Genomic DNA, 14,801 nt, shown 5'->3' with positions numbered 1-14,801 from the left:
CAGTCGCAACCTTTACGGCCAGTCTTGGACTTGTAAAAATGAGTCTCCAAATTACACTCTCATCCAAGTCAGAGTACAATATGAATACATTTTGAAATAGTTTCATACGAAGAAAACGTAAACCTGGGCATGCCACTATCAGATGTTGAAGAGATTAGTTTTGTTGTTTATTTAAACAATAGCGCACACATTTTGATTTGGCATAATTAAATTTCTCCTCTGTAGAACTTCTCGGGTGTGCCATAAATTAAATTGAAACCTCATCTATTGCCGTTGTATATGGGTCGAGGGGCATTTAATTAGATATTCAGCCATCACTCTGTGTCTTTTCGTCCCAAATACTGAGGCATCAAAATCCCTATATGTTTGACAAGCTGCTAAATTCCTTATCCAATCACATTCAAAGATTTTTTTTTTGCTAGTTCTGGATTGGACACCAACATCTCAATGCTTACAGCAGCATCAGCCATGGCATTAAATAATAATGAACACCACTTGCTAGGGAATACATTTGACATTGGGAGCAAATACTGTGCTACTGTACTTAGTACATTAGGTGCATTAAGGCCCAACAGACACTTCCGCAACAAAGTGCACATTTTCCACAAAGCCTGCGAATGCAGAGATAACGAGCCCAACTCAAACCGTATCATATGAAGCGGGGTACAGTTAGGTAGTTGTGACACTTGCCTCCAGAATTTAGCCTTTATTTTGTCCCAGGATTCTCGATTTCGTGGACTGCCGGCCTCAACTCCATATGTATTGGTACTACCTTCATTTGATAAAAAGATAGTATGTGCTTAAATTAAAATTTGCTGAATCTAGCGGCAAGACTCTTGGTCTGAGAGGTGAGAGCTTGTAGTTTGCATTGCAGTTCCCAGTTCTCTACTTTCGGCGTGGTGGAATTCGTGAAGATGAATCCTAGATATTTATATTGTTCCACCACTCCAAGTGCCTTGCCTCGAAGTGTCCAAGCGTAACTCTTTTTCCTGTGCTTCAGAGTGTTGTTGCACACAAGAATTTGTGATTTAGTTGGATTTATTGTCAAGTGATTGACTACAGTGTACTATTCCAGCTTGTCTAACATTTGTTGTAGACCATGTGGCGTTTGGGACAGCAGAACCAAATCATCTGCGTAAAGCAGATATCTGATTTTATTATTTCCCAATTTTGGAGGGTCACAGCAGATTGTGGGATGCATTGACCCACTAGGCTCTGCTCTGCGACATCACTTGGTGCTGGTGGCACCAGAACCAACAAAATGGCCGCAAAAAGCCCTATGCGCGCTAAATCTCTGAGAATTGCGCAGTGAAACCAGAAAGTTGGCTGCCAATCTACTTTGCCTGCATCAGTGGTGGAACAGGAGACCACACTGATAAAACCTGTCATTGGGCTGCTCACAGTGTGAAAATGGAAACTACATGAAAGGCAGTGCTTCATTGCAAGGAAACCCAAAAGTGCTCTGAAATCCGTTTTTCCTTGGTTGCTGAAATTACCAAAATAATGATTGCAAGCATCAGAAAATATCCAACATCCTTGCTGGGTGTTACCCGTCACTTTGTTTAAAGAATTCACATAAGCACACAATGTCCGAAAAAGCAGATTCCCTCACAAGAATATCCACATTAAAAGTGTCCTGGTCTGTAAAACCTGTCAGAAATGGGTGCAGTACCGCTGGCTGCCTGTATGAAAGCTGTCGGTTAATTACACTGGAAGCTTAACTTGTGCAGTTAAAATCACATGGTTGAAATTAAGAGACTTACTATCGAAAGCAATATAGGTTGCAACCATATAATTTCTATGTTTAAAAAGACTGGAATTGGAGATATGTTTGCCTATTTTGAAAATGTAAGTTTATTTTCATCAAAGAAAAATTTAAACAAAGTGGATTTTTAAAGTCAACCTCTGATGCCAGTCACAGAACTTCAAAGCAAATTCCACAGCATGCCCCAAACAAAAGGCACCTTCCTCCTGCTCTCTGCCGCAGGAACTCCCAGTCAGGTGTTAATGAAGAGGGCAGGAGATTTTGGCCTGTTGCTCTGGGGAGAGACAAAAGACTCCCTTGATTGAAAAGATATGCAGATGCAACTGTCAACAGAAACTCCTGCCAAACCACAGAGGGGGGATTGCTCTTGACCCACCAAAACTTTGGGGGCGGGACAGACAGTTATGTGTATTCTTAAAGCACAAGAAAGTATATTTTTGAAAAGGACTGACAGAGGACTGTGCAAAATTGTAAAAATTTGTAAAATGATAGCATTGATAATATGAAAATTCTGGTCAAGTTTTAAAACTACTCAGAACTCTGTGTTATGTTCAGGGACATGACTACAGAATTTGTGGTTTTGTAGCAATTGTGGTGATGCCAGAAACATGAAACTTCACATGATTATGCCCAGATATCATGCATACATGTGTAGAAATGTGGATAAATCTGACATTGGGTACCAGACCAAAAGTGTGAAAAATTGCCAAATCTAGACCAAAGCTCTCAACGAAATGGGGCTCGGATGAATACTTGCTCTACCAAATCTGTGATGTCAATATGCTGTTGCTAGCAAGTTTGTAAAATTGTAAATATGCTTTGTATGAAAAATATGTTTTCTGTGCAGAAACAAAGGGGAGGTTCTCCCTGGATCATAAAATACATCGTCATGCTGACACCAGGTTTTCTTCTCAAATCAGGGGAGAGGAAATACCCTAACCAATAGAATATCAGGGGGTGTGCCTAGTAAAAGTCAGCATACCCACCCTTTTAGAAAATGAGTGCAGAACCAGAGCGCCTTGAGTCCGGTCCGGTGTGCTAGCAGAATTCCAGTCCAGAAAGTATCCCTAGCATAGAGTGGTAGTGAGTATCCATAGCATAGGATTGTCCCTAGCCAATATGTTATCCATAAGTAATCCTATCCAAACCCATTCTATTATATCCAGAACTGCATTGTAGAAAATCGTTTGTCTTACCTGAACTCTTTCTCTCATCCCTATAGTCCTTTGGTAATAGTAGTGTTAAAATCATCTTTGCGCTAATATATTTGCTGAAGAAAGGCAAGCGTCTCGGAGGGCAAAAACCATCCAGCGACGTTGCTGGGCTGGTGGCTGTGTTGTCGTGTAGTTTGTGGCTTCATAGTCTCCCTAGTGTAAGAAACCTTGTTTGTAATTTAAAAAGCGTAACCTTGTTTTACAAATTTGGACTCTTTCTGAAAAAAAAACACCTCTACAAAAACCTTCATAACTTCTACACCGTGTATGCTAGAAACAAATTTTAAGTGTCAAATTGAGGCTCAGCTTTCCAACGAACCTAAAACCACATCCCAACTCCTTAGTTACTGTGCGCGGAAAAGTTTGCCGCAAAGTTATCGTTTGGCCCAGATCTATCACGTGTGAAACAGCTGTACATTGCATCTGACCTCAGGATTAAGTTTTCAATTTGCTGGTTACTTAATAATCATTGCTAGTGTTTAACTAAGCAGCTCCGAATAGTATTGAAACCATTTTAGTGAATTAAATCCATTTTTAGTGTTTTCCCATCCATTCAAAGCCACATTCAAAACCATTTTGACAAGTTGTAATCATTCCTGTTTTCTCTGTGTTTGCTGAGGGGAAATTGGGATTGATACTGTATTTGTTGAGTGTGTATCCCTGAAACCTGTTTTCTTTCCTTCCATCTCTTCATACTGCATATTGGAGGGGATTGAGTAGTGTGCAGGGGGAAAGAGTGATCACATTGCATTTTTGAATGAACCCACACAAAGTATTATTCTATGCTGCATTATTTTTCCTATCAATACTCCGTGTGATTAAAGAGATTTATTGCAACATCACCCCATTGGTGATCATTGTATAAACCATTAAATAGTGTGATTTCTATATATTGTGAAAATACCTAAAATAAATATTTTTAACTTTGCAAAACAGCCTGCTTCCTGGTTCAGTGTGACCACGGGGGTGAGGGGGAATTAAAAATGAGAGGGGCGTGATATAAGGGTACATCATTCAGAAATAAAAGAATTTATAGACATAAATAAATAATTAAGGGTTTCAATTGTGCATCCCACTGTGAGGCGCCGGGTTAAAAACACTTACAGGATGTTAGTGAAAATCTCTCCCATATCAAATATAAAGAAGTTAAATAAACTTAAGGCCAATGGGCACCCCTGTTTCAATCCTCTCGGTCACGATGGAAGCAGAGAGGATGCCCTCAAAGGTTAAGCGCATATGCATTGTTGTCTCTGAATGCAGTGGCATCAAAAGAGTTAGTAGAGACTTTGGACAATTATGCCTTTTGAGTTTATTGAACGCTGCCCGAAAATCAATGAACGCTAAATAAAGCGGCTGTCCTCGGGCAGCGAATTGCATTTTAATCCAATTCATTTAAACATAATATATTTGGTATTGTCCTTAAACCAGATACAAAGCCGGATTGAAAACTATCTATTAGTTGTTCTTGAAAAGTCCATAAATTGAATTTTTTTAAAAGCAATCTACCAAAGATTTTCCCTGGTACATCAAAAAGGGAGATCGGTCGGTAGCTACTAGGAGCTTGCCAATCACCCTTCTTGAATATTGGTACCGTAATGGAGTGTGTCCATGTTTTTGGCAGAACGTGTGCTACATTGATTGCTGAAAATATAGTATGTAATATAGATGCCCACAGCTCAGGATGCAACTTTGAGGTATAGTTTGAAAGGCCATCTGGTCCAGCGGCTTTGGAATTGGATGCTGTTTTGATTAATGATAATATGTCTTCATAATCAAAATCAAGATGAAAATGGCCATCCAAATCAACAATGTCAAAACTTTTAGAGCCCAGGGGAACTGAGTATAAATCAGAAAAGTGCTGTTTCCAAGATTGTTCCGTAACCGCATTCGATTGTAACATGATTTGCGTGGACCTAGTAGTATAATTGATAATATTCCACATTTTGGCAGTGTTCTTTGTTTCCAAGGTACTCAACATAACAGCGCCATCATTTTGATAGAGTTGTGCACCATGACTTTTGACCCAGTTTACATACTTCAGTTTGATTTTTCTTACAAGTAAGACCCTGATATCAGGAGGATGCCTAGAAGCTTGCCTTAATTCAGCACGATGCAGAGTTTTCCTTAATTTCATCACCTGATCAAAACTATGCCGATGTTTGGACTTAGTTCGCGTATTTGATCTAGGGTTCTGAAACAGATGCATTGTATTAAAGTACTGAATACCCATATTACTCGCAACATTAGAGTTTTGGTTAACAGAATTTACCAGATATTGATTAAACCGTTGTAAAGCATCCTGCGACCATCAGAGTCTGTTGAGCCCACGATTCACCAAAATACACCCCTCTCGATGTACACTATCATCCACTTTTTTTAGGTCTTTATGTCACCATTTCATTGCTAAGATATTGTGATCACTCTGACTAGCGTCAAGGATCACAAAACTCTTGACCGCAGACAACAAGGTGTCACTCACATAAATATAATCAATGGTTGATGCCATTTGACCATTATGCCAGGTTGCCCTTGGGGGAATATCTTCTTTAAACATACCGTTGAACATATGTAAATTCCGAGATTTAATAAACATGTTCGATCTGTATGCTCTTCCCCCGATGGGTAAATTATTTTTGCTCAGGGCACTAATATTCAAATCTCCAGCTAGTATTAGATGTGCGACAGTATTGTCTAGTGCAACCAAATCAAGTAATGTTGTTAAATCCTCAAAAAACACATTATATGCTATATCGACCGAATTCCAATATATATAATGTACAGCATACCCAGTTTCCTCAGCCGTTACCTTTACCAGAAGCATGTGATTATTTGGACAGGCCCATAGTTCAGATGACATTCCCTTTCAAATTTTTATAGCAGGTAATAAACCAGAAGATGATCTGCCAGAAGATGGCCTATAAGCAGGATTGAGATGAACATCAAAACCATTCCAGACCGGAGGATCCATGCGCCAGGTCTCTTGCAGTAAAATTAGGTCATACGCTCCAATCTGATTTGGATCATTGTTGAGGAGGTGAGTAAATCCTCTGGTGTTCCAACTCAACAAGGAAATCAGGTCCTGCATATGCACATGATCTATGTAATATAAAAAGCATATTCTGTCAAAGTGAAAATGTGGTGGACTGGGATCAAAGCCTCGACTTTTACATGTGCTTGATTTACAGCTTTACAACAGCCCTAGCAATCATCAGGAATGCGGGGCAAGCACCGCAAGGTGGTTCGCCTTCCAAAAGCAATGGTTAAACGCGTCAAAAATATGGCACCTGTGAAGTGCCATTAAACTCTACTGTACACCTTTTCCCTTTATAAAAATAGCATACCCTAGGCTGCAGCACCCCTTTTCTAGTTTACTGAAAGCTTAAGAAAACCTTTTTAAATTAGAAAAACAGCAGTCTTGTAAGAAATACTTGCAGTGCCACTGGTACACATGTTATTATGAAAAGGAGAGATGTGAGCAGCTTTTGCTGCCTGAAAGCACGACATCTCCCCTCCAATGTTTCCACCCACCTCAAAATAGAGGTGCTGGGAAGAGGAGGGGACTATGTCTGCTGTCTTCACTACTTATATTATCTAACAAGCTCACAATCGGGCCCTCATAGTTAGATTACCGATTTTTGTACCACTGATAGGGAAACAGAAGAAATGTGAACCAGAGATTCCTAATGGTCATTGCAGATACTAAATTTGACCTGTTTTGTTAACAGTATGTTGCCATTATAGAAATAACCACTCTACAGAGCTGCATAAAAGCAAACACATGTCTGTGCGCAACACAATGTGTCAGTGAACAGAAAGAAACTGCAGGAAAAGCTGGCATGGCCTACACACTGAGAAGTGAGTGGAATAGTGGAATGATGGATTCCTGGCATGGTTCAATATGGGAGGCTCTTAGTACAGGACAGTAGTTTGGATGATTCCAAGTTTTTGTTTGTTTTAGTAGAAATAATTAAAGCCAATAAAGCTGCAATAAAGAAGAGAACAGTACCTTCTGGCCTGGAGACACATATTTATGAAAAAGTTCCACATCTTCAGGACATTTAGACAGGATAGCAGCTGTTGTCGCCTTGAAGAGGTCCTCCATTACCTTGAGTAGAGGAGAAAACAAACTGTTGAGAAGCCATTTTTGCATGTCAAAGAAAACCATTTAAGAATAAGCCTCAGGTCACTGAATCATCATGTTAAATACATAACATCCAGTATATGTAGGCTGTACTATACTATCAACATACGATCATTAAAGGTAACTTTTCATTAGGGCTCAAAATCACATGGGTTGAGATACATCTGTTATGGTGAAGGGGGAGAAGGGAAGGGGGGTATAGCCATGCTTTTTTATGACCAATTGTCCAAACCGTTATAAAAGTGCTTGACTCGGTTTATTACAGGGTTATTTACGACAGACAGACAAATTCCTAACCTACTGCCTAAAATGTGCAAATATTTGTGCCTGAAGAAAACTGTGACACCATAATAAGTTAATATTTTAATTGCACAAGATTTGGCAGAGTTTGCTGGGCAAACCACTCTTGGTGGGCGAAGAAGCGTTGCATAACCATGCATCAGCAGGGAAACAGGAAATGAGGTCAGGGAGAAAAGAATGTACTACTGGTTTGGACAAGTCAAGTTGTGCAACAGGAAGGAGTGCGCCCAAGAAGAGTAAATGATGCATAGCATGCACAAATTCTGTCATCGAGGGGCAAAAGTCTGTGTGGTCATGGAGAAGGTTCAGACTCTGCATGCAATGAGGAATGAATGAATGAGCTATCCGTCTATATGACTATTCTATTGGTCAACCCCAACTTCAGCAACTTAACAATATTTGTGAGGTGACGGAAGTATGATACATTACGGCGTGAACGAAAACTCTACCTCAGGCACTCAAGTGTCTGATTACACAACTTTCACATCACTTCTTTACAAGGGACGGCAGTGAAACTTATACAAGCAGATATAACGCTTCAACCTTCGGGCAGTTTCTAATCAGACACTTCCCTATACTAGAATCTACAAACTGCAGTTACGCTGAGCTGAAAACAAATATGTGCATGTATATTTTTAATACCACTCAATTGTCTTTTGAAAGGTATAATGAGAAGTAGTGTCATTAAAATAAAGAAATGGATGCATGCCACAAAGAATGACAAAAGCATTTAAAACATGAAAAAAAAGATACATATATTATTGGAGCCAATTATAAAAAATTTACCGAAAAATATTCTGTCATGTTGAAAATTATGCACAAGCAGTGCCTCCCATTCTTTCCAGCTAGCAGCTAGAAAGCTGTTTGTTAATCAGCAGCAACCTTGCAGCAGAATTAGCCTGCGCCATATCTAGACAGGACTGTGAATGTTAGCATGTGCCACACTTAGAATTGACAACATTAGCCTGCGCCGTATCTAGACAGGATTGTGAATGTCAGCATGTGCACACATAGAGGGAATTCTTAAGCTTAGCACGCACCACATCTAGATGGAATTGTGAATGTTAGCATGTGCCACACTTAGAATTGACAACATTAGCCTGCGCCATATCTAGACAGGATTGTGAATGTCAGCATGTGCACACATAGAGGGAATTCTTAAGCTTAGCATGCGCCACATCTAGAAGGAATTGTGAATGTCAGCATGTGCCACACTTAGATAGATTTATGATTGTTAGAACTTGCCCAATTAACCAATCCACTAACAATTTCACCCCTCTGCATATACCTCTCAAACTCTAACCAAACACAACCACAAACCTATCACACAACAATCCACACAAACTTCACTACACTGCAACAACAAAACAAACCACAAATAGACTCACACAACAGCACACGACGACTACCGACCAGTTCCGCCAACAGCACTTCACTGCTCTCTTGCACTTCTCCAGCTTACTCCCACTAACTCACCCCCCCTCCCTTTTTTCAGAGCCGCCAGAGCGCCAGGGGACCACTCCAGTGGTGCACGGTACAAATATCCTTTAACATTAACTTTATTTATTGATGTGTTATAGCTTAACATAAGCTTTTCACATTTCATAAATCAATAAAAATTACAAAAAGTAAGTACTATTACAACTTGATTAAGCATATAAAAGCATTAAAATGAGAATTGAAAAAGAACAAAAGAGAGAAATAAAAAGGAAGATTTTGGATATACTAAGAATGAAGAAAATTCAAATCTACATAATATATAAACAATACACAGGCATTAATCTTTGTTTACCTATGTTCAATTACTTTCCATGGCAATTTCACATTCTAAAAGTTCTAAAAGACGGATTGCTAGTGTAGATACTTATCAATTCATAGATAATGCTTTATCGCTCAGATACTCATTCTCACACATGAGTTTTTTTTGGGTTTTTTTTTCACCAGAGTACTCAAGCACACATATATTATACCTAGCAGGCTCTCTACAATCAACCATATGTCATACATTGCAATATGAAGTTTCATGCCGATTGCGTTAGCCGCCCTTAGCCAGAAGTCATTGCTACTTATATGATCCACACTATGGACAAAACCACCATAACATGTTGAGTAGGTTTTTAGCATGGCAGGACACCTGGTTAGGACATGTTTACCCGATTCAGTCTCAGATTTATTCATACAGAGCCGGCAGAAGCGTTCTGATATAGGAAGATTGTTCATAATCCCAGTGGTTGCCAATACCGGCTGGTCAATCCTCATTAAAAGGATTAATCGTATCAGATGAGGTGAAGGGCACACAGACAAGTATGGCAGGGATTTCTTAAAGGTATATCTCATGTATGGGACAAATTTATAGCGTTTCAGATCTTCCAGATGTGCAAAATTATCAATCCAGTCACATAGTTTGGACTTCTTAGCCAGTGCCCGCAGTGAACTGGCTGTGTCCCCATACAACCTATTGGTCCGGACAATCTTGTCCGGATAGCTATCCATGTGTTTTTTCATAAGTGGAAATGTGGAAGACTTGTTAATTTCGCTGTGCAAAGCAGTAAGCAAGGGGTTACCTGCATTCAACGTCATTTTTAAATACAATTCCGCCCTCTTTCTGATTACCTGAGAGTTCCACGAGATGAGACCCAGTTCCAGTCTAAGAATGGACATGGGTATACATGTCGGGAGACCAAGTATCTTCCTCCAATATTTCCCTTCCAGTATCTGCAGCCACCCACGGTCTATTAGCTGTAAGGCTTCTAGGCCATAGGTGATCATGGGTGCTAATACCTGCAGATATAGTTGGCGTGCAGCCCAGATAGTTTACCCGCAGTGTGAGGCAGAAAAGCGATATATCAAGGCAGTAATTTGGGCCGCTCGAGTGATCCGAGCTTGTTTACACATATTATATTGTCCCTTGGGTTCTATCTCTATGCCCAGGTATCTATAGTAGGGTGTGTATTGGATTGCTGACTCGTAAATTTTGATACTCACTCATGCTACCTTCTTGCTGGTAAAAGCCACCATCTGGGTTTTACCCAGGTTGATTGAGAGGCCGTTTCTTTGAGCATACTTCCATAGGGCCTCTGCTGAACTACGAATTCCACTGATTATATGGTCCATGATGACTATGTCGTCAGCATATGCTAGGACCGAACAGTGGGCAGTACCTATCTTAGGGGGACACTTGTGTTCGGCTGTTAGTGCTTTCGGTATGTCGTGGACGAACAGGTTATATAATAGTGGTGCTGTAACACAGCCTTGTTTTACGCCACGGGTTAGCCAAATCTTACTAGTCATGTTCCCCGTGGAATCTAGCTTCAGAGAGACCGAGGTGTTATGATTGCAGATCCACCAGGTTCGTGCGGCTTTCCCCCTGGTCTCCACTGCTGTCTGGTTCAGATGACCCCAGATGTACGTCCAGATTGGGGAGGCAGATAATCTGTTGTATATTTCTCGTTGTAAATCTAAGGCGGGCTGTTGATAGCTAGCAGTCTGATTGCCGGCATTGCTTCCTAATAAGGGGGTCATGGATCTCTGCATAGATGAGCAGAGTTCCAGTAAAGAGTTATTGTCAATTGCACTTTCCCCCAATCCATCATTGCTGTTGTTCATACTATGGCTGCCAATCACTCTCTCCTCTGGCGGCGGTATGGTTGGTGTGCTTGAGGTGCAAGGGAGCGGAAAAAAGTCAGTAATTGCACCTTTTTCCACAGGTGCTGCTTTGGTTCCCTTACCTCTGTTAGTGTTAGCTATCGGGGCCCGGCCCCTCTGATTGCGAAGATTATATCTTGTTGCAGAGCACTTCTTAACTGTAAGCATTATAAATCTTGCGGCACCACTCAATATGGTGATCTCTCGGGGTCAGGTTTAGAGTGTCCGCTAATGGAGGCACTAAATTGCTAAAAGGTCTTACAAGCAGTTGAAGGTTGTGTGTCCCAGGGCCAAAGTGAGACCAAGCAGTAGTAGTAGTTGGGGTCTATTCACTTTTGCCGTAGTGTTGCTTTTACAGTTTAACAATTAAATTGCTTGTCACTACTGCAAGTGCGCCTTGCGCCTTACACCGGGATCAAGGGCGGTGCCCACAGTCTCTGAGGTGTGGCAGTCAATCCCTTGTCGCTGTTGCAAGTTGCGCCTAACACCGGGATCAACGGCAATGCCCACAGTCTCGCAGGTGAGGCAGTCAAGCAGCACAAATGGATTTCACAAGCGCTGCATGGCAAAGTAAGAGCGAATATATAAGAGTTAGGCGGGCTTGTCAGGGCAAGGATCTTTCGTGTGGTCACAACCCTGTCCAACCCAATAGATTATGTACTGCACTCCAACCCCCTGTCCACCCGCAATAATGCGTTTCGAGCAGGCCACTACCGCTCCTTCCAGTGAGTGAAGGCACTATGCCTTCTTCACCCGTGGTGCTAAACTTAGGGTAGCCGGGGGGCGGTGCGAGGGGGGTAGTCAGTGGAACACAGTTCAACACAGCCCAGTACCACTTGAGAGGCTGAGTGCCTGAATGTCCCGAAGAGGAGGAATCCCAAAGCACGGAGCGTGAAGCTCAGCGCTGCCCGTGCTACCAGGAAAATGCCGCTCCTCACCTTCTCACCATCAGCCCCGCTGAGCAAACGCAGCCCCTCACTTATCGTCAGCTCAGCTAGGCGAACGCCGCACTTCTCCTCGTCTCCTCACCGGCTGCACGTAGCGTTCCGATTCCACCACCAACACTGTTAGAGGAAGGAACCTAGAGACGGGATACGTAATCGTCAAGCCGCACCAACGCTCAGTAGTACTGTTCGAGCAGTGGCCGCTTCTGACAATCTGAGGCAGTAGAGTATTCCTTTGGGGCAGCCCAAGATCTCAAGTTTAGACCACAAAAGTTCTCTCTGCACTAGATCAAAGGCCGCCTTGAAGTCAATAAATAATGCATATAGTGGTGGATGGTAGATTGCCATTTTATCTGGCCTTATTTCGAAGTCTGTCCATTACCACCAAGTTATGCACTGTGGAGTATCTACCCCTGAAGCCACATTGAAATCAATCTAAAATCTTCTCTCTGTCCACCCATGCTTGTAGTTCGTGCAATAAACATGTGGCAAATAATTTGCTCGTGCAGTCCAACATGGACAGTAGACGATAATTAGATGGATCTGCCCGATCTCCCTTTTTATAAATAGGGACCAGAATTGCTGTCTGCCATGATTCCGGAATACGCCCATCATTAAGAATCTTATCAAACAATATTTTCAGGACTTCTGCCCAGTACTCCGGATTGCTTTTTAATATAACATTTGCCAGGCCATTAGGCCTGGGTGCTCTCGATTTTAGTTTTTTTATCCTGGCAGTTAGCGACTCAACTGTCACCTTGAAAGGGGGAGAGGGTTGACTGAAGTTTCCTATCTCCTGGGTCTGTCCAGGGGCAAGGTTATTACGGCTTCTCAAGAATTCTTCCCACTGGCCTGCACCGACAGGGTTGGTGAGGGAGCTACTAGTATCACCCCTTGCCTTACCCAGCAGCCCCCATATAGACCGGGAGTTCCCTGTGCATAATATTTGGACCATCTTTTGCCATTTGAGTAATTTGGATGCATAGCGCTTCCGCCTAAGCCATGATCTAAATGCATTCTTGTACTTCCTAGTATCTTAACATTAACATTAAGATAAGGCACACAGTGAATGGCTATCCTAAGGGGGATATGCTTTCACTGGTCTATTCCAGTCTGCATTCAGGACCTTGGACTGCTGAAGAAGTAGCTATCTCCAGCAGCTACAGGGAGAAGTGGGGGTGATGCACACTATGGAGTGGCGAGACTCGCCATAACACCCCCCAATTGCACTGTCAGAGGAAGGATGAGCTGTGCCTGAGTGGCGAGAGTGAGAAAGCAGTAAACTTAGAATTGGGAAGATTTGAAATCGCTGCACACAGAAATGCTTCACAATACATACATCCAGTTATTTTAGAGACTTAATGAGACTTAATGTGGATAGCACTGATAGCGACACCATGTAAGGTACAGGATACCCAACAAAGCTGGTTGAAAGCACACACAATTAGCTGTCTTATCCCTTTTTCCGCTGTTTCTGTGTCCCCTGTCTTCAACATGTCTCTCCAATGAAATCATTGATTGATATGTTATTTATAATGTGCCTATGCACAAGTGTTCCAAGGCGCAATCAGGCAAGGCAGGACAAGACAAACGATCTTACTAGTATCACTTAGATCGTGCAAGTGCGAAAGACAGAAGCGTAGGGGAGAGGATACGGGAAGAAGGGCACCCAGAGCAGCAAGGCACTGAGCAAGGAAGGCTGGGACTCCAACTGAATCACATCACGGTAGCGCAAGGGAGGCCAGATGGCAGTGCAGGAAGGCCAGCAGGCAAGTGCAGGGGGACTGGACAGGGGCGGGACCTGGTGTCCTGTAAGACTCTGAGAAACACCAAGCAGCTAGTCAGCAAAACGGTGCATGAGCAAGGGAAGGTTAGCTGGGGACAGGAAGAGAGAAAGAAGAGAAGAGAAAATGAGGGTCTTGAGGAGATTCCGGAACTTAAGGAGATCCGGCTCAAGGCCGAGAGGGACAGGGAGGTCTACCCCCCAATCTCTGCTTGGTGAAGCGACTCACCCACAAAGAATTAGAAGTAGACGAGCGGAGGGCTCTTGTAGGAAAGTACTTAGGATGAGAGAGTTGGAGATAGCGAGGGCCCTGGCCCCAGAAAGCCTTGTGGACAATGCAGAGGGTCTTGAACTTGATCCTTGCAGCCACCGGGCGCCAGTGGAGGGATTTCAGGGCCGGAGAGATGCCATCGCTGAGCTTGAGTCCAAGAATTTATGATATGATATGGCATTTATAATGCGTCTATACACAAGTGTTTCAAGGCACGACGAGGCAAGGGAGGGGAACATAGGGAAAACAGACAACGATCTTACTAGGCCAGGTGACATTGAGATTGCGCAAGTGCACGGGAGGTGGGGAAGGAGAAAAGGGGGAGGGGAGGGAGAGGGGAAGTGCAATTCATAGGGCATACAGTAAATAAGTAGAAACAATAAATAGGAACAATAAATAAGAAGTGCAGCGAGCTGGTGGCAGGTGCAAGGGTATGTGCAGACATCAGGTGTCAAGTGCTTGTAGGGGGCTGTAGGGATACAGAAACAGCCCCAGAGTGCAAGGGTTGCCAGGGGGGCAGTGCAGGTGTGCAACTGGCAGGAAGGGGACCTGGACCCAAGAACAGATGGTAGCCAGGAGACCATTGCAGCTTCAGTCAGGAGTTCAACAGGGGAGAGGAGGAGAGAAAGCAGAAGCAAAGAGGAAGGTTTTGAGGTGCTTCCCGGAACCGGAGATGGTTCTCCTCAATTTCCAGAGAGGCAGGGAGGCTGTTCCAGAGGGAGGCCCCAGCCGAAGTAA

At 42.7% G+C, this 14,801-nt stretch overlaps 1 protein-coding gene across 3 annotated transcripts in view; it reads right to left on the bottom strand.

Annotated features, from left to right (window-relative positions):
- The window catches only part of NARS2 (asparaginyl-tRNA synthetase 2, mitochondrial), an 803,364-nt gene that overhangs the window by 366,322 nt on the left and 422,241 nt on the right, over window positions 1-14,801 (bottom strand). For all 3 annotated transcript variants that reach the window (XM_069639926.1, XM_069639928.1, XM_069639927.1), the window contains exon 8: window positions 6,986-7,084. In XM_069639926.1, coding sequence (XP_069496027.1) covers window positions 6,986-7,084 — 99 coding nt within the window. The remainder of the gene's footprint in view (window positions 1-6,985; window positions 7,085-14,801) is intronic.

The sequence above is a fragment of the Ambystoma mexicanum genome, chromosome 7q (genome assembly GCF_040938575.1).
Source record: "Ambystoma mexicanum isolate Mex_15411 chromosome 7q, UKY_AmexF1_1, whole genome shotgun sequence".
NCBI classification, from domain to species: Eukaryota; Metazoa; Chordata; class Amphibia; order Caudata; family Ambystomatidae; genus Ambystoma; species Ambystoma mexicanum.
The sequence above is the reverse complement of the archived record's forward strand: the minus strand, read 5'-3'. Positions and strand labels throughout refer to the sequence as shown.